Source organism: Asterias amurensis, chromosome 15, assembly GCF_032118995.1.
Source record: "Asterias amurensis chromosome 15, ASM3211899v1".
NCBI lineage: Eukaryota > Metazoa > Echinodermata > Asteroidea > Forcipulatida > Asteriidae > Asterias > Asterias amurensis.
In genome coordinates, this window is record NC_092662.1 from 9,681,902 (window position 1) to 9,701,943 (window position 20,042).

The 20,042-nt window shown below is 39.3% G+C and overlaps 1 protein-coding gene across 1 annotated transcript in view; it reads right to left on the bottom strand.

Moving 5' to 3' along the window:
- Positions 1-20,042, bottom strand: part of LOC139948325 (uncharacterized) — a 161,774-nt gene that overhangs the window by 129,138 nt on the left and 12,594 nt on the right. The window contains exons 2-3 of the mRNA XM_071946451.1: positions 11,937-12,010; positions 5,376-5,518 (exon numbers count right to left, since the gene is read on the bottom strand). Coding sequence (XP_071802552.1) covers positions 5,376-5,518; positions 11,937-12,009 — 216 coding nt within the window. The 5' untranslated portion in view covers position 12,010. The remainder of the gene's footprint in view (positions 1-5,375; positions 5,519-11,936; positions 12,011-20,042) is intronic.

Here is a 20,042-nt window from a genome sequence, read left to right on the forward strand (position 1 = left end):
TTGTTCAGACTTGTTTACACATTATACGCCAGTGCCATGTGCGTGCACATGGCGTGATTTTCCATTGATAAGTTTTGACTGGCAAAAGGTCACATACGGAGCTCCAGGAGTGCCATCCAACATATTGAGTTACCGACATACGTTATCTCATCAAGACGACTTATTTCGTGGAACCAGTTACTAACCGACATATTATTTTGCTAAGTCGACTTACTCAAAACTATCAGTTGACTTAATAACATAATTTATCTCACCAAGTCGACTTAGATAAAATGTTAAGTCCACTTACTGAAATAATTTGCCTCACCAAGTCGACTAACAGTTTACTTATACACAGCCTGCACACGTTGCAATTTGAGATTGCGAGTTAGGGCCCGCGTGATCGCTAATAATGTGGGGCGTTTTTTTGTGCCTGGGATGCAGAAGAATAACCACAATCTAAAAGTACTGAGTATACAGTGCTAACACACATCGGTGTATGGGTAAAAACCAAAATTAATATTCTTTATCCCCGATGCAAATTTAACATCTATTATATCGTTGCGGTACCCACTGCCAAAACATAGGATTCGAACTGCCTCTAGCTGCCGGGCAACCTCGGTAGTCTAGTTGGTAAGACACTGCTCTAGAATTGCAAGGGTCGTGGGTTCGAATCCCATCCGAGTAACATGCCTGTGATATTTTTTCACAGGACTCGGGAAAGTACTGAGTATACAGTGGTAACACACATCGGTGTATGGGTAAAAACCAAAATTAATATTCTTTATCCCCGATGCAAATTTAACATCTATTACACAATCTAAGACTTGAATCAAGTCTACACCTCGTCCAACTCCGATTGTATTAGTCAGTTCAGGCATCCTCTTCAATTTTATTTTATGTAACAAGCAAAATGATTAATTTACTGATTTTATTTAAAAAAGGAAAATGGCTGTTAGCAAACTGCGTCCAACTAACATTACATGGTGTACATGTACTTGCAAAAAAGTGTTACTGGCCTCACGTTTTGACCCTACTAAATAGCTACGTGAGAAGAATGAGACAATAAATCATGAATTCAGTTCAAAAGGATAAAAGTTTGTTTTCGTCATATTATTCATCAAACTATAAGCCTTTACACAATTAAAATCTTCACAACAAAATGTATGTATGGAAGGTACCAGACAGCACGTAGAGCCGAGTTGAAAAGTGACAATACCAAAGTGCAACCATCAGCCGTGAAGTTACATTATATATGATGGTTGTCAAAAGGATAAAAATGTTGTTGTCGCCACAACCAACCCCTTTATATTCAACGAACCATGTAGCCTTGCTCAAGGCAGTCGAGTTATTCACTCCGAAAACCCAGCCGTATTCACTGTGCGTAAAACCCACCCGTATTCACTGTGCGTAACATCTTTGCATTTTTAACAACACTTATTTCATTGACTCAAACGCTGACCTTGACGATATCCGAACACCTTGTGTTTGTTTCTACAAACACTAAATTCTAGTTGATACTTCTTCTTCTTCTTCTGACCGTCCCTTGTCCGCTAACAAAAGCGCCTTTTCCAAACTCGTATAAAACTTGAAACTTCACACATAGTTAGCGATTTATTAGGAGAAGAAACCGTGTGAGTTACGTCACGATGACGTCATCAATTCTTGAGTTATGAATTTTCAAAGTTTATTATTTCAAAAAATCAAAACTTTTAATCTACAGGATGGATTGTTACAATCGACACATCATCGGAAAGTTCGTTAAACTCCGTAAATGCCTCGCAGACATGATCCCATTTTGATCTCGTCTTCTGGTTCAAAATCGAGTTTGAAAATTTATAATTTCATGTATAAAGAACTACGAAATTTCCCCATTGGTTGTGCGTAACACGTGTGGCGTACACGTGTAGTGTATTAGGCTTACTTTATTTGGTGGCTTGCTGCCAAGTTTATTGTACTCCGTGCCATTGCGTGATATGCGTAGAGCTATATAGCTTTATTTAGAGCTGTATAGCTCTATTTATGCAGAACGCTGCGAAAACGATTTCCTCTCAATCTTCGGCGTCAAATTGTTCAAATGTTCCCCTCCTGATGGCTTAGTGGTCAATGTGTGATTGAAGACGAAGTTTCGCTGAGATGGCCCCCTACTTCAGTGATTCATGGAACTTTTAATTATGTGAGAAAACAACAGTACAAAATGACGAGCATTGGTCATGTTTTAGTTAAACACCGAGACGAATAGAGACGTTGCATCGATCGACCACTCCCCCCGGGTGAAGGGCGTTTTGGGCCCACGGAATTCACGTCAGTATTACGAAATCTATTACTTCTTGAACTTAGCATAATCATCAATTGTTTTGATTATTTGTTAAAACAACTATCCAAGTTATTTTGAGTTAAATATTTTGAAGAAAGAAAATCTCTGGAATAACTTAAGCCCTTTTAAACTTTCTCTAGTAGGAAAGGACGTTACGTAAACTAATCTATTTCTACCTTAATGCACAGACATGGATGTTACAATACAAAACATTCAAAGAAAACAGAATGGTTAAAGCATAAGGCCCAAGCAATTAGGAGTGGTCTTGCTAAAACAAACTGCCGGATTAAACAAAACTTTAGTACAAACAAATAAATAAAACAATCCAGATTTTCATCTTCTTCTTCTCTTCGTCCCTTGTCCTCGAACAAAAGCACACTTCCCAAACTCGTATGAACTTGAAACTTAGCACATAGTTAGATATGCAATAGGAGTGGAATAATGTGTTAGTTAGGTCATGATGACGTCATCCTTTCTTGAGTAATTTTTACTTTTTAAAAATATTATCAATAAGGCGGTTAAAACATACATGCCCCTTACAGTCTTTTCTTCAGTCGTCAGTCAATATTTCCTAAGTTCATATTTCCTAAACTACATAAGCTATTTTGACAATCTGTACATCATATGAAAGGGCTTTACGTACTTGACAGAAATGGATATGTTGGTGGACTTTCGTTGACCTTTTGACCTGTTTAAACGGGAAGTGACTGTGAAATGATTTGACTGTAAAATGAAAGGGCGTGGTTTATTGTCTTTTAGGTCGAAATAAACACCCTTTGATGCTTTACCATCACACCATACAAGTCTGGCAAAGGTCTGGTTTAAAACAAATATTACCGATGACGTCACCAAACATACAATTTTACTAGATGACGTAATCACGTGGTTTTGACAGTTTTTGTAATTTGAATAATTTATTACAAATCTTGAGAACAAAGCAAGGTGTAACATTTGTTTTTTAATCCAGGCTTTTACTCCCGGAAACCGAACACCTTGAGTTTGTTCACAAACTCTCAATCTCTAGTTTATTTGATCTTCTTTGGATAGCCGAATTAAATTTGTGAGTATTAGAGGACATTAATGTGTGCTTTATGTCCTAAAACCATGGCGGAATTATTCCTAACTAATTTTGACACAATGTCCGGGTGTTTACGTTAGTGATTTAAAAAAAATTTTTGTTAAAAACTTGAACACTGCTTCCAAAACAATAACCCCAAAGGAGCATGGAGGTGCTTGGAAATGATAACAGACTATAAAACGCCAAAGAGTAAGGGGTTTCAAAACATTGTTGATTTAAAACAGGAAGCTGACGACTTAAACGAGTTCTATTGCAGATTTGACAATATCGACATGTCGACTTCACTTGATCTGATTAGTGATGATTAACGCCAAATGGACGACACGCCAATTTCGATGGAGGAGAGGGAAGTCGTCAAACAGTTCAAATTAATCAACCCAAATAAAGCTACTGGACCTGATGAAATACGGGGAAGAACTCTCAAATACTGTGCACGACAACTCGCAACTTCATTATAGAGAGTTCTTTCAGATGTCAGTTGATCAACAGGCATTTGCCACTATGCTGGAAAACAGCCATCATAACACCAGTCGCTAAAAAACCACATGCGTCGGAGAACAACGACTACCGCCCTGTAGCAATTACATCTGTGGTGATGAAATGTTTGGAGAAGATTATTCTACATAACCTCATCCAGCCTATTCAGGAGAAACTCGACATCTACCAGTTTGCATACCAGCCAAACAAATCAGTCCAGCATGCTGTTTTGAGTTTCACGCACGAAATTTACCAACATTTGGACAAACAACAGTGCTATGCAAGGGCTCTGTTTATTGACTTCTCATCGGCTTCCAACACGATACAACAAACTTTGTTACTGGAGAAACTCAAACCCTTAGGCGTATAACCATCTTTAATTCTCTGGATAAGGGACTTTCTCTCATCAAGAGTTCAAAAGGTTAAAATCAACAACATTCTTTCCGACCCTATAGTTTGTAACACTGGTTCACCTCAGGGCTGTGTCATTTCACCCATACTGTTTATCATTTACATAAATGAATGAACATCCAACCTCAGTTCAGTGAAAATTTTCAGATATGCCGACACAGTGATTCTTGGACTCATAAACAACCAGCAGGAATGGGAATATAGGGAAGCGATACAGAACTTTACCAGTGGTGTAATGATAACTATCTCATACAGAATCCTAAAAAAAAAAAAAAAAGAGATTGAGTTGATTTCAGGCATATTAGGAGAGGTGAACCTTCAGCAAATAGTATTACTCTCATTGGACAGGATATTGACATTGTGCAAAATTACAAATACCTGGGTACAATAATCGACAATCAATTGAATTGGAGTAACTATTGCTCAGCGCTCATCACAAAGGGCTGTCGGTTAATGTATTTTTTTGCGTAAATTGAATTATTTTCATGTAGACAAGGAAATTATGATCGTGTTTTACTCATCTGTTATTGAAAGTGCTATTACTCATGATTGTGTGGTTTAGTACAATGGAGCAAGAAAACAAGATACTGGTAAAATGAAACGGGTTGTGAAACAAGCATCAAAAATCCTAGGGATAGACATCGATCTTGATGAAACTTGCAAAGATAAGGTTCTATCTAAAGCAGAGGCAGTTGTATGTAACACCAACCATCCATTAAAAAAATTCTTCATCAAACTTAGAAGTGGTAGGAGATGGCAGTCACTTAGGTGCAAAACAAACAGGTACCTCCACTCCTTCATCCCATACTCCGTCCGTCTCCTCAACTGTGTTTAACTTCTTTGTTTACTTTCTGCTTAGATGTAGTTTTCAGTATAATTAAATTGTGGTTTATTAGTAATGTACTTTTCTGATTAATTAATATTTCCAGTAGTTTATTCATGATTGTGTGTTATTTATTTTTCTTCTGTATTGCATGTATTCAAACAGAGTTTCCGACATGGTGGGACAAATAAAAATTGAATTAAATTGAATTGAATTGAACTGACATTGGGCCTTGGCCTGCAACAGACAAGCATGTAGTTAATAAACTTGAATAAATACAAAAATCTTACATAGATGTTTCGTTGGAGGCGACCACAAGCAGGGAATCTATAGGGTGGTATAAAGGTAGGAGAAACCAAATTCTTCAAGGCATCAACTGAGCAATCGTCTTGAAGATTACTGTCTCCATTGTCAGATCCAAAAGGCAGAAGATCTGTGGACAAGACAAACAAAAAGCCATGGGTGGGATGTTTAAAAGTCAATCAATGTTAAGGTTTCCAAGAAAACATTGGGAGCATTCAGATTTTCCACACATTAACATCAAAAGAACTCATATACACAATTAAGTGAAGAAAGTACAAGTTCTCACAACTCTCACAAGTAAAGTTCTCTAACAAAAACCAGCTAGTTATGAGAGCCACACATTGACTGGATTTAAAGCCATTATACATTTTCGGTAAACAGTATTGTCCAAGTCCCACACTTCGTGTATCAATAACGGGAAAACCCACTCCTGTTTTTTGGCGCGTTTCGCCGTGTCATGACATGTGTTTATAACAAATCCGTAATTCTCGTTAACGAGAATTTATATTGTTTTACCGTTTTCTCAAAAAGTAAAGCATTTCATGGACTAATATTTCAAGAGAAGTCTTTCACCATTACCTTCTGTAAACCCTGTAAATGATTTGTAAATCTGTGAACTTTTTTTTTATTGTACCGAAAGGGTCCAATGGCTTTAATCGGTTGCCTACCAAACAAAAATGAGTGAAAAGGAATCTGGAGCAGAATAACAAAGAATTCAGTATATAATGCATCCATCACATGTGAGATGAATTCTCAATGGCTGGAATGACAAAAGCGACAGAAATGAAAAAGGGTGTGGAAGTCTTGAAATCCGGGAAGCAGGCCTTTACAACACCATGAATGAAAGTCTCATCTTTCCCAACATTAGCTACTAGAATTACTGATTGAAGAATAATAAGATCTCTTGCCTGGAGAAAGGGCTTGCTGGGTAATAGCTAACCTCAAACTAGGAAAAGATCCATAAGAAGCCAAAAGTTTCCATCTTATATGACGTCTATTCGTCACCTGGTGACGTCATTGTGACATCATTACAGTATTGTCTTCCACATGTTGTACTTGTGAATAATATAGTAAAGTTCAAAGACCGTCTCTGGACAATTTTTACTAGAGTATGGGTAATTGTTGAGATACAAGTTTTTTAAACCTGAAGTCATTGTCAAATTGGTTTATGAACTCTGTCAATTTTGGAGACTTCTCCGATGATGTACAAATGTATAAATTACTGTGCAATTTTTAATGTAATGCGCCCTTGAACAGGCTGGTCCTGGGGCCGATTTCACAAAGATCTAAGATTGATCACAATTCCAAACCAATCGCAGTTGCTTAGAAAAGTATGACGTCACAATACAAATCACTATGGTGATACTGAAAATTTGTCTTGTGATGGATTTTATTGCTTTTTGAAATCGGCCCCTGGAGAGAACCCAATAGAAAGTCAATAAATCATTATAAATATTATCATTTTCACCACCTTTCAATGCGGCTGTCAAAACTATGTGGTGACTAAGATTCCCAAAACGAAGAAGACAAATGATACGCAAACGTGACACAGTATTACAGCCCAACAACAATTAAGTTTATTTACACTAATTTAAAGAAAATCATGAGTGTTACCGATAAAGCAAAGTATATTTGCCAAATTCAACTGTTCTACAATTTGGCTTGAAATTTCTTTTCATACACTTTTCGGTATCGTTTGGTCTTCAACAACAAAATCCAAATCTCAAATCGTAAAAAAAATATTCAAAATAATTTCTCCATCAAAGTTAAACCCTTCACTCTAACTCTTTTAATGTTAAAGGGACACACCGGCTCACCGTTTACGCAATTTATGGCTGTAGAATCATCAATAATGTTGTTATAGATGGTTGCTGTAAAAAATATCATCAAAATTAGCGAAAAATGATTAAAAAACCAAAAGCGGCAAAAGGCCAGCGTGTACGCGTTTCCAGCCATTGCAACTGTCAAATCTTCGTGACATTGTCGCACAATGTGTTAAGTAGACTGGTGCTTTGTTTATAGCAACGTTTTACTACGACACAGCATAAAGATCCAGTCTATCCATAAATTTTAAACAACCAGCATGTAGACTGTGCAAGTCTCGCGCGCACCGGAGCGAGAAAACACGACAACTAAAGAAGGTAATTTTTTTTATGAATCAAATTTTTGCTATAATTTTTTTTCTTAATGCCGAATCTGAACAACAAAAATACCCATTAGAGCTTGTTTAAATTAGTCACGAATTTTCCCCAACAAAATTTAATGCCTAAGGAGTCTATATCTGAAGAAAACAATTAAATCGGTTGTGTAACTCTTGAGATATAGTCCCACTTCCGGTTGACCCGGAATAAGAGGTCAAATCGGAGTCACGGTTACCCAATGCAAATCTATCATGACTAAGGAGTCTATTACTGAAAAAAACTTTGAATTCGGCCGTTTACTTCTTGAGATATAGTGCTGCAAAGAAAAACTCATTAAAGCTTCTAATTATCATTAATTATCACGTGATGCTGTCACAGTTTTAAAACTGTGTTTTTCGTACTAACAAATTTCATAAGGTACACGATGGTGTGTAACCTACCCCAATCCAATGCCTTTTACAAAAAACCTATTAGAACGTACATTCGTTTTAACGAAAACCCTGAACCATCGTAGGATTCCAATGTATGCCTATTTGTTGTGTACAAATCCAATGGAGTATGTCCAGAACACGGTTAGGAAAAAAAAATACAATCATGCTAACATCAGGACAGCGTGGTAGACTCCCCTCAAGTAAGTCCTCAATGCAAACAGGTCCACACTGTATTGCAACCACCCATAGAGACAGTGTACAGCCACATGAAAGCGACTGCACGCAGTTTAGTGACTACATCCAGAAGTACTACGTTGTACCCATGACGGCAAGATTTTAATTTATTCGTTAATGATAGACGTCCCTTGATTGGTTTTAATGAACGGAAACCATTATTTTTAGAATCAGTGTATTTTTTGACACAAAGTATCAAATTCAGGAAACAAACAGATAAATAATTTTGAAGTTATTAAGTTTTTGACCATTTAAATGTTGACATTTGAAGAGCCATTGTGTTTGTGCACAGACACAAAACGTGCAATACATGACGTCATGGTGACGTCGTCCGGATTTTAAGGCTATGGAATAGTTATACAGAACCCACAAAGTACAAAATTGAAAAAAAAATTGCGATCGGACGTATAGTTTGTGAGATATGGCAGTCTAAAGATTGGCTAATGAAATATTCATGTCGTTATAACTTAGTTAATTAATTATTTAATTTATGCAAACTACGGTTAACTGCAACTTCAAGACCTAAGCTTTAATATGATATAGGTTCTGACTCTTTTATACTAGCTTTAACAAAATGCCCTGGTTAAACCAATGGGGTTTTGACGGATACAAATAATAACAATAACTAGAGATTGTGAACAATCACAAAGCTGTTCCAGAATGTTTTGTTAATAAAAGTATTCTATGCTTTAATAAAACCCACACATAACAGCTTTATGACATGTGATTACCTTGTCTTTTATCTGATACTGAATCGAAATGAGCTTCAAAACCAGAATTAAAGGTCAACATGGCATCATGGTCATTATTTGGAATAAATTTAACCAATGTTAAAAAATCGGTTGTGTAGTTCTTGAGATATGATCCAACTTCCGGGAAGTAAAGGTCAATACACCTGTACTGGGTCACGGTAAATCAAGCTCGATTTTGAATGCCTAAAGAGTCTAAAACTGAAAAAGATTGAAAATCGGTTGTGTAGTTCTTAAGATATGGTCACACTTCCGGTTGACCCGGAAGTAAAGGTCAACATGGGGTCACGGCCAGACATTAGGTGTTTGTTGTTTTGCTTTGATTATGTGCTTCATCGATGACCAAGGATTTATACTCTGAAAAATGTTTTTAAAAATGTTTAGTAGTTCTTGAGATATGGTCCCACTTCCCGTCACGGTTTTTCAAAGTCACTATTATGCCCAAGGAGTCTATAACTGAAAAAAAGATTGACATCGGTTGTGTAGTTCTTGAAATATGGTCCCACTTCCGGTTCACCCGGAAGTAGAGGTCAACATGGGGTCACGGGTTTTTACAGTCAATATTAATGTCTTAGGAGTTTGTAACTGAAACAAAATTGAAAATCGGTTGAGTAGCTCTGGAGATATGGTCCCACTTCCGGTTAACCCGGAAGTAGGGGTCAAATTAAGGTCACGTTTTTTCCAAATTTTTCTCCTATCCCTAAGTAGTCTTAAACTACAAACAAGTTAAAAATCGGCCCTTTACTTCTTGAGATCTGGTGTTTCAAAGATTTCCCAATTAAATATGCAAATGAGGGTCACGTGGTTGATGAATTAAGAATTTAAAAACAAAATTTCTTTAGGAACTAAGCTTAGGTTCAAAGCTTGATAAATGATTTAACTCGTTATGGTTTAGAAGAATAGGCTGAAACAAAAAACAAATTACTGGTCAATAGAGGGCGGTATGTAAGATGAGTGGTCTTTCTATATCAGTATCTCCTTTTCCTAGTTAATTGTTCAGTTGAAATGTTATCTCAAAAGTTTGATTAACAAGATGAATAAATGTAAAGAAAACCTAATATTTGACTCAGGATTGTTTGATTTGTTGGTTTCTTGAGTTCAATGCAGTACTTTTAGAGTCCATTGACATGTGACAAACCAATTAAGGATAAAATCCTTGTATTTTGTAGGTGGTTTGATGTTTGATCTAGAACGAGTGGATTTCACTGAACTTTTAACGGCCACCAAACTCTGCGGTTACGTTCACCATTATCCGCTTACTGTGCAAGCGCAGAATATAATGTGCGAGATTGGAAGCACAAACGAAAGAATTCCCTGCTAAGCAGTCTATTTTGCTTGACGTAAGGGCAGAATTCACTGCTTCTGCTAAGCACTGATTCTTTGCTTCCAGAGCAGAGCATGACATTGGGCCCATTCCCACAGGATTTTTCATTATGCAAGTTCCCATCATGATAGGCCTAGGTGACTAGTAAAATTTACTTCTCGACTAGTCGCACCTCAAACCCAACTACGACACTTGTTGAGATAAATTACGGATTCTCAAGATTTGTGCCGCAATGTGCCACAAGCGACACATGTTGCGATTAGTAGTAAGCAGGACAACTGTTTCACCAAACAGGTAATCGGGACTTTTTTTGTAGTCAACGTGTAGGCACCATTTTAACGGAGTGGGGAAAAACAGTAGTCGCGACTCTAATACTAAATTTTAGTCGCGACTTAAACACTAAACCACACTAGTCGCCCTGGCCTACTTTTGCACAAGAAAAGCACGGTTATCCTGCGAAAGCAAACCAAATTTTGAAGTCACTGTTTTTGCAGTGAATGTTACGCAGAAGTTTAGCACAATAGTAATCGCAGCAGATTTTTTTGTTGCGAATTGTCACGCTCATCAAGAACACATTCCCTGTGTGCCCAGATGTTAAATACGCTTAGCGTAAGCACAATTCCCTGATTACATAAGCGCTGCGACTCTTTCCTTTTAAAGCCATTGGCCCAGGACCAGACCAAACTAAACACAAAAAGCAGCTAAACACAGCAAATACCATTCCTCATGTACAAACTGCCAGTTGTGAATCCAGGTATTCTGCTCAATTTCTGCAGTTTTATAAAGCAAAATATTTTGCCTATTTATTATAAGCAGCTCTATAACATTGAGCCACTCAACCACCAGAGCACCAGAGAAACGTCGACCAGCATAATAAAATCTCTGATTTTGTATTCCTGTCAAAGAGTTTTTGTTTGTCATGGTCTAATTTCCGAAAGTAAAGCGAAATACTGGAATTAGTTTAGGCAAGTGCATGGTCCCCGGTGCGAACAAGGTTACTTCACCCGTAAATCATTCCAAATCCCAGGCGTTAAAATTACAAGTATACACTTAACACTACATCTTTATGATTCACCACAAGACACTTACAGTCTTTACATGCATTGATAGTAGGCCTACCATTTCGATGGTCATTTATAAAATGTGTATGCCGTGTAAACTTCCAAATCTCAGGCAGGTGTATTCGTCCATGCACGGTCCACTTTTCCTCGTACATGATGCCTTTGATCGAAGCCAAATAAGTAAAGAAACAAGTTTGTATGTTTCACATAGGTTTGTCTTCAGTGATGAGGTTTAGAAAGAAAAGGCTGGCACTTTCTTGGCTAAAGTTCGGAACAGCTAATAATAATAATAACAAATAAAAATCTTGACGATTTCAGTAGCTGTTCCGACCACTACGTCGGAACAGCTAATAAAAATCTTGACGATTTCAATAGCTGTTCCGACCACTACGTCGGAACAGCTAATAACAAATAAAAATCTTGACGATTTCAATAGCTGTTCCGACCACTACGTCGGAACAGCTAATAATAAAAATAATAAAAATCTCGACGAAAACAATACCTGTTCCGACGGTAGGTCGGAACAGCTAAAAAAAAAGATTGTGCAACACTGTGCGCCTAAACACCTAATAATTGTGCTTTCATTATAGAGGGACTGCTTCACTTACCAGGATTCCCATTTGCATTGACACATTCCTTCATAGCTGCTGCCAGAATCAGAAACCATAAAACCACATCCATCCTGAATAAATAACAAAAAAAAAACAATGTTATATCAATCTAAAATAATGGATTGGCCCATTTAATGTATCCACGCACAAATATAGGACTTTTCGTTTTGGTTTTCTCCTTTTGGCGCTGTTTTTTAGGGTAGAAAGTGTATGTATCTTTTTTGAAATTTTCATAAAAGAAAACAGGTACCATACTCTTGGTAAAACACTTCAAAGACAAACAAACCTTCCCCCAAATGCTACAAAACCTAGTTACCCTAATTTCATAGAGCTGCTTATAAGCACAAAATAATGCTTAACAATTTTCTGCTAAAAGCAAAAGTTAGCAGGATACCGGTCATAAATTCGAGGCCTACTTGCAACATGGTAGTTTGGCTGTTAACTTCGTTCTGCGGTAAGCGTAATTTTGTTATGCTTAGCTACTTTGCTCTATGAAATTGGACCCATATGAGATGGTCCAGATTTCAATATAAAGATAGGTTAAAATAGGGCTCAAGTTATACCAATATTTAAAAAAGGGTGCAAGCATGAGGTTGGAAATTAATAGACCCATCTCTGTTTTATCAAAAGATTTGAAATTATTTGAAAAGTAAGTTTATACCCGAATGATTTTGTTTATTTACAAAACCCTTTGACAGAATCACACTCTCTAAATGTAAAAGAGTGAAAAACACCACTCTTTACATTTCGAGCTGTCCCTCATATGGCTCTTCAAAAAGGGTGGTGGTTATTTCACTCATTAAGAGGGGTTTCACTCCAGCACAGAGTGAAAAATTACTCAAAAAGATGCAAACTTCAATCTAAAATAGTGGAAGACCACTCGAAAAAGAGTTGTCCTTCATATGGCTGTTGAAAGAGTGCTTTTTCACTATTTTGAATTAAAGGGTGGATGCAATGTTTTTTAAAATTATATTTAAACGATTAAACATGACTTTTTAAACCTTAAATATTTTTTAATTGTTTTTATTAAATGCGCAAGTATTAAGGGGAACCCACTCCGCCCCTAAAAGGGAGCCTTCATTTGCATAAACGTGACGTCATGTCGGTAACCACAGCCTGGCTGTGTGCATATAGAGACGTGTGCACTGTGTGGGCGCTTTTTGCCGACGATATGTTTGAATTCCCGACGTGACGTCGATGGTAGGGGCGGTAACAATCCACAAAAGGGGGGGGGCATGACTTATTCGCTAATTACGCAAGTGAGATATGTCGGGGAAAAACAAAACACATTTTATTGATGTTCAATACATATATCAGAAATAAATGACAGCAAAATTAACTGTTTTATTTTAATTCACTTTTAGGAGAGCAGGTTGGCTTTAGACGTAACCGCTCGACCGATTTAGCTACATCTTTTGTTGTTAATAAATTCTATAATGATCTAGATGTAAATCGTTTTTTCAGTTGGTATTTTTCTGGATTTATCTAAAGCATTTGATATTCAATAATATCTTGACGCGGAAAAATCTTTATGTTAACTATCGTAGAACCATGTTGTCTAAAAATGGTGCTGTCCAGCGTGGCACTTTCTTTTGGAATAGTCTGGATGACTCTTTTAAATCATTGCGTACTCTCTCAACTTTTACCCCAAAAACGTAAAACTCATTTTCTAAATGAATACTAAGATACTGATGTAATTTTTGTATGTGGAAATAGTAACGGCTTTATTTTCTGTCTTACACCTGTTTGTTTTGTCCTGTATTTGTAATGTCTGTCTGTTTTTGTCCTTTTTTCATTGGCTATGGAACAAAAGCTGTGCTTATCCCCCGACCTAGATGTTACATTTTGTTTAAAGTTTCACCTTTTAATCTCTTTTAAAATTACAGTAATTTTGACCATGTTGCTCTGTATTATACACTATTTACAACATTGAATAAACGTATCCATCTATCTACCAAATTGTCCAGGTTAAGAAAAACCACTATGCTTCCTGTGTGAGCATGCTCTGTAGTCCGGTTGTTGGCTCACAAACAGGCAATTCTTGAAGTTCCATACGTGTTTCCTTCCTGGAATGTTCACAGATTTGTTTTTGAACACACAATCATGTAGTGTATAATCAGACCGCAGCTAGATCATATCGGTCAGTTTGCCTGTTTATTGCGGTAAATTCTTGCCAACCTTTTCGGACGGACAGAATTCGCCCTATAGGCAAAGTGACAGTCTGATACAGAATTTTAGTTGTGAAATCTTTCCGTAGGGTTTCATATACAGTCGAAATGTCAGTATCGACACTACTAAACCATACTTATTTAATCATTATTTATTTTTCTTTGATCTTAACTGGGTGGGCTGGAGGGGATCAATGATTCTGCTCCAATTTTAGGGGTACGTTGAAATGATGGCATACCTCGATTTAATCCTGGAGTTATAAATGTCACTAGTCAATGATGAGCTTTTGGAAACAGTATCCTAACCACCAAGAAACAGGAGCAGGGTTTATAGAGCCATACTTGTCAATGGTGGTACTTTACTTGAAAACATCGGAAAATACCGGAGAACACCCAAAAAATACAGTAACTACCGGAAAACTACCAGAAACACCGAAACACTACCAGGGAGAAAACACAAGAATTACCGGAAAATAGCGGTAAAAAAATCTGTCAATTATAACACCATCACAGTTCCAGTAAGATTTGAAACTTTGCATGGTGGAAATTCGATATGGAAAGGTTTGCGGTAACACCATGTAATGACTTTCTCTAAATGAGGTGTGGTGGTTCTAAAAAGAACCGTTGGTTTCAATTGATCAGTTCACTCTGATCGTCTCGTAGGCTGCGCTGCACACAGAGCCATCACTTTAGGTTGGGAGTGGGTGGCGACCTCAGACTTCCTATCTTCCTCCTGACTATACCGCATTCCAGAATGACCCATTTCATGTTTCGCAGAGGGGTGCATGCATCCACCTCACTCAATGGCACAGATACTTGGTGTAGATAGCATTTTGTACAGGGTGTATTAATTCTGCGTGTAAATAAGGCTTACGTTATAAATGCACGTTCTGAAAATAATATGTCACTTCTTATCTCCTGCCAATTACTCCGGCTTCCGAATAGAACAAAATGTTTACAAGAAAAAGGTGTTTACATTACTGATTCTGTTCATATATGTTTCGCCAATAAAACCTTCCAATGAGAACTTACCATTTTAGAACAGTATTGTAGTAGTTGGGTGTCAGAAGGTTTTAGAAGGATCGGGCGGTGAGGAGGATTGAGCCACTCCCCATCCATTGAAATGTCTCGTATGATCAGCGTCTCAAATAGCCTCCCCTAATTCAAACTCCTACTGCCCGGCTTCACGTGCTGATCCCTGTTGCGAACTGTGGGCAGAGGTGTGAAGGCGAATTTCTGGCGCCTTAAAAACAGATTGCTTCGGGCAGGTTGGACTCGTTAGCCTTGGAGGGCAGCCCAACTAGGAGAAGGAAAAACTCGGGTAGGTAGAACTCGTTAGCCTATGCCGGCAATCTTCCTAGGAGAAGGAAGTCTCTGACCACAAAACCATCAGGTCAGAGTGGTGGCATTCCCAAGAAAGGAAACAATGATGGAAACAAGAAACGCAAATCGTATTCTTCCAGGGGCCGGAGTCCTCAGGAGCTCGGCAGCCATGACCAGTCATCAGGAAATTTCTGACAAAGACCTTGTTGCCCCAAACCCACCCCGTGGAAGGGTACCAATGGAAGGACGACGGGGAGCAGCTGCCAAATCTTGAAGTGTAAACGACCTCTTAGGCTTGGACCTTCAACATCAGAACACTCAACTCATCTCTGGATGCAGGTGGTATAGACGAAGGGGGAGGCTGTTCTGAAGACTGATAAGGAGCTTGCTTGGAATGTAAAGAGGTGGGGGATTGAAGTCTTTGGCTTGCAAGAGCATAGACTCATCCACAAGGAAGGGAGAATGCAGGAGATTAACACAAATAAGACTGAGATGGGGCAGACACTTTACACTGCATCAGCATGGCGCAACTCGAGCAGTGCAGCTACTGGTGGAGTGGGTCTCGTGCTCGGGACAACTGCACAGAAACGTCTGTTGGCTGTTGAGAGAGTGTCTAAGAGGATTATCAAGGCATCATTCCAGGGTAATCCAGCACTAACTGTCATCGTAGCGTACACACCAACAGAAGGTGACGGCGATGAGAACAAGGTCAACTTCTACAGCAACTTGAGAAAAATACTTGAATGAGTCAGTTGCTCAACACAACTTCCTGGCTGCTCTTGGCGACTTCAATGCCAGGCTAGGCCCTGATGATGCATTGTTCACAGCCAGTCCTGAGACCAATGACAATGGAGGGCGCCTTCTCGAAGTCATGGAAGAACACCAGCTTCTAGCCGCCAACACACTGTTCCGGAAAAGGAGAGGCAAGATGTGGACATGGAGATCATCCCTGAACACCAGCTGGACTATGTAATTGTACGTAGGAAGTGGAGGAAGAGTGTCAACAAGTGTGAAGCCTACAGCTCCTTCGGGTCCCTGTACTCGGATCACAGGGTAGTAACAGCGACAGTGCAACTCTGCTTGAGAGCACCAAAGAAATGGGAAGCTGGGAAGCCCAAGTATGAGTGGGCGAGCTAGACGTAAACAGGAAGCTGCAGACTCGCTATACTGTTGAAGTCAAGAACAGGTACCAGGTGCTACAGAGTGACGAAGACGATGTCTTAAATCTCTACAAGTGTCTGCGAACCACGATGCTGCAAAAGCCTGTCTGAAGCAAGTCAAGAGAAAGAAACAGAAGGAGAGCTGCAACGACCAAAGAGTTTACGCAGCAAGGCAGAGGATGCTTGAGGCAAATCATTCCTATAATAAGGACGTAGATTCTCAGCTCCTACGGGATCAGTACAAGCTGGAGAAGCAGGAGCTGTACAGCTTCTACGCCACTATCGAGAGAGATGAGCTGGAGCAGAAGATAGTAGGGGTCGAGAACGTGCATGAAGCCCAGCAGCATGCAAGTAGTTGGAAGCTGATTAATGAAATCTCTGGCAGATTTAGATCCCAAGCTGCCAAGCTCAAGGCTCCAAGCGCAGAGGAGAGGGTGCTGCTATGGCATGCACACTTTAAGAAGCTGTTAGGGAACCCTCCCGAGATAGTGGATGAGGACACACAATTGTAGCCCAAGTTTTCAGCAACCTGCCCATACTTGATAGTCCCTTCTCATTAAAGGAGTTCCAGAAGGCCAAGTCAAACATCAAGACGGGGCAAAGTTGTGATGAGGACGGTGTAACACCCGAGCTACTCAAGTTTCTCCCACTAGACAATACAGTTCTGGCACTCATTAACAAAGCCTACGAGTTGGGAGAGCTACCTGAGGAGTGGGTTAATCTGCACATCATACCAGTACCCGAATCCGGTGACTTCTCTTTACCAGATAACTACCCGGGATCAGTCTTTCCTCTCTCGTCATGAAGACACACAACCGTATGATTCTGAATCGCATATACGCCCTTTGCTTGATCCGCTTCTGAGAAACTCGCAGAATGGTTTCAATCCAAACAGAACCACAACTGGGCAAATCCTTTCCCTTGGCCGAATACTGGAAGGATTCAGGGACAAGAACATATCGGTGTCATCACCTTCATCGACTTCAAGAAAGCCTTTGACACTGTTTCCGCCTAAAACCCCATAGCGTTTGTACAGCGTTTTTGTTCAGGCCCCGTCTCCTAAAGTATGAGGATAAAATAGTTAAATCATATATCAAATTGAAGCTTAGAACATAAGCTTTACTCTAACAAAAAAGTTTTAAAATTTAACCATGTGGTCTTCATTTGAATTTTTTATTTGTAAACTTGATGCAGTCACTTTCATGTTATTGTGAAATATTCTCTTTGGTAATACAACACAGTTTGTACCTGTAACAGTATGTGGGAAAATTACTTCTTTAAATGGCTGATAGTTAATGTGCATTGTTATAGACATAGCATGGGAGGGGCAATAATTCTTTGAATCGCTATGGTTGGAATGTCCCGTCATGCATTTGGGCTGCTTTTGTAATGGGTTTCGTAGAGTACACTATAAAACCAAAGGAATTTTATATTGTGGTTGAGATTTGCGTTGCGGGTGCTGAGAAGGGTACTGTTTGGGTGTGAACCAGCGGACACCTAGGCCAGCGTTGAGGCTGTGTCGTGTCGACCCGTCTAGCACGAGTAGGGGTCCGGCGGGTGTTTTAAGGCCCATCAGCAACGCAAATCCTCCCGGGAATCTCGGACCTAAGGATAAGCGGTGTCGAAGCCAAAGGCATTGTGAGTAACTTTAAACTAATTTTACTGGGATTTAACCAAGCCATGGGTTATTCACCAAATGTCCCTTGTTCTAAAATGCATGCAGCCATTGACTGTTGTTTGCCTAAAAGTTGATTATTGTTTGCCTAAAAGGTTCTATTGTTTTTGTTTAATTGATCTTTTGGGTATGGCCATTGTGAAATTTGTGAAGGCGTAGCCTTACCGGGTTTAAATAGAATTGTTTGTAGTAAAGGGTTTCCTATAATGTAACATTTACAGGAGTTCCCGTGACACTAAACCACACTTGGTCTGAACGGTCCTCTGGGGCGTGGTCAACCTTCAGCGGGAAGATTTACGTGGGGCTACCGATGGTGACAAGGGACGGGGTCCACTCTCCTGAGCGAACTTGTTGTTTGGGCTTTGAGTTATAGAGTTATAGAAAACAAAGATAGCTCCACTGTATGGGGAACAAGAACTGGCACGTTTGGCTGGTAGACCAATCAGTTGTGACGTCATCTATTAACTACCAGATAAGGCTCAGTGATCAAGGGCGTTGAGGTTTTCACGTAAACCATGCACCGGTCTTTTTGTTTGTACACGAAGTGAAAAGGCCACTGGCAATTACAGATTAGGATAGTAATTATTAGATTATATTATGACACCATAACTCTATTTAACGTTTAATCTTTGTAGAGAACGATGGAAATATGATCGTTTGCAGAGACCTATATCCTGGATATGCACCGTAAGTTTATTAGTCCGTACAGAAACGTACGCTTAGAAAATTATCTGTTGTATTGCAAACTGCTTAGGCCTACCAACCAACAAACAGGGGGGGGGGGGTCAATGCAAAACAAACTAAGCATTTAATCCTTTTTCTCGATGGCTAACTCGGCTGTACCCACACTTTGGGGCTCTTATTTCTGAAAAGTAGTGTAGATCACCGGTGGTGTCGTCAAAAGTTTAAATCATTGTATGTGTAATATATATAAAAGAAAATATAAAAAAAAAAAAAAACATGTTTATATATCGTCGGTCTTTGGTTGCAACGCTAAATTGCTTCTGTAGAATCAGCACCCTTCGTATTTTCCAATAAAGTATTTAACTATATTCAATATGATACTATTACTGTAATGTACACACACAATATTTAAACCACCCACGCGCGACTCTGCCTACCTTAGGGTGACGCTGCAAAAGTCACACGGTACAGACCGAGTGCTATATAAAATACATATATTTAATATAAGTAAATACTCAACCCAACGTTTTGCCATCAAATGAGACATAGATATAAACATGTACAATTAGAAACGTATCCGGACGTGTTCCATAACGAGGTGGGGCAGACATATTCGATTAAACCCAAAACGACAGAGCTGGACTAAGGACAAAGGACACCCACCTTTTTATCTCTTCCGCTACGTAGAGGAATCTGCCCCTTGGTTTTCACTTCGTGAAAATACAAACGAGCCGTGTACGTCTCGTTTGCGCTTCTTGCGGTGTCTTACCCCGCGCAACATGATGCCATGCATCATGTTCACGCGTCGACCCTTCGGGCCTACCCCAATACTGCCGTGGGCCGGCCGACTCGCCACTTCGTGGCACTAACCACAAACACACCCCCACAATCCACCGTCACGCGACGGCAGGTAGCCGAGTAACACGGTTGCTCGGCAACCTGGGTAGAGCAACCACCAGTGTTGCTCTACCCAAATGCGGTCGGCGTTTTCATGCATTTTGTGCGGGAGGCGCGTTGTTCTACCCAAATGCGGTCGGCGTTCCTGTGACACTACTACTGTTGTTGACTTCTTGAGAGGAGTCTATACTATTTT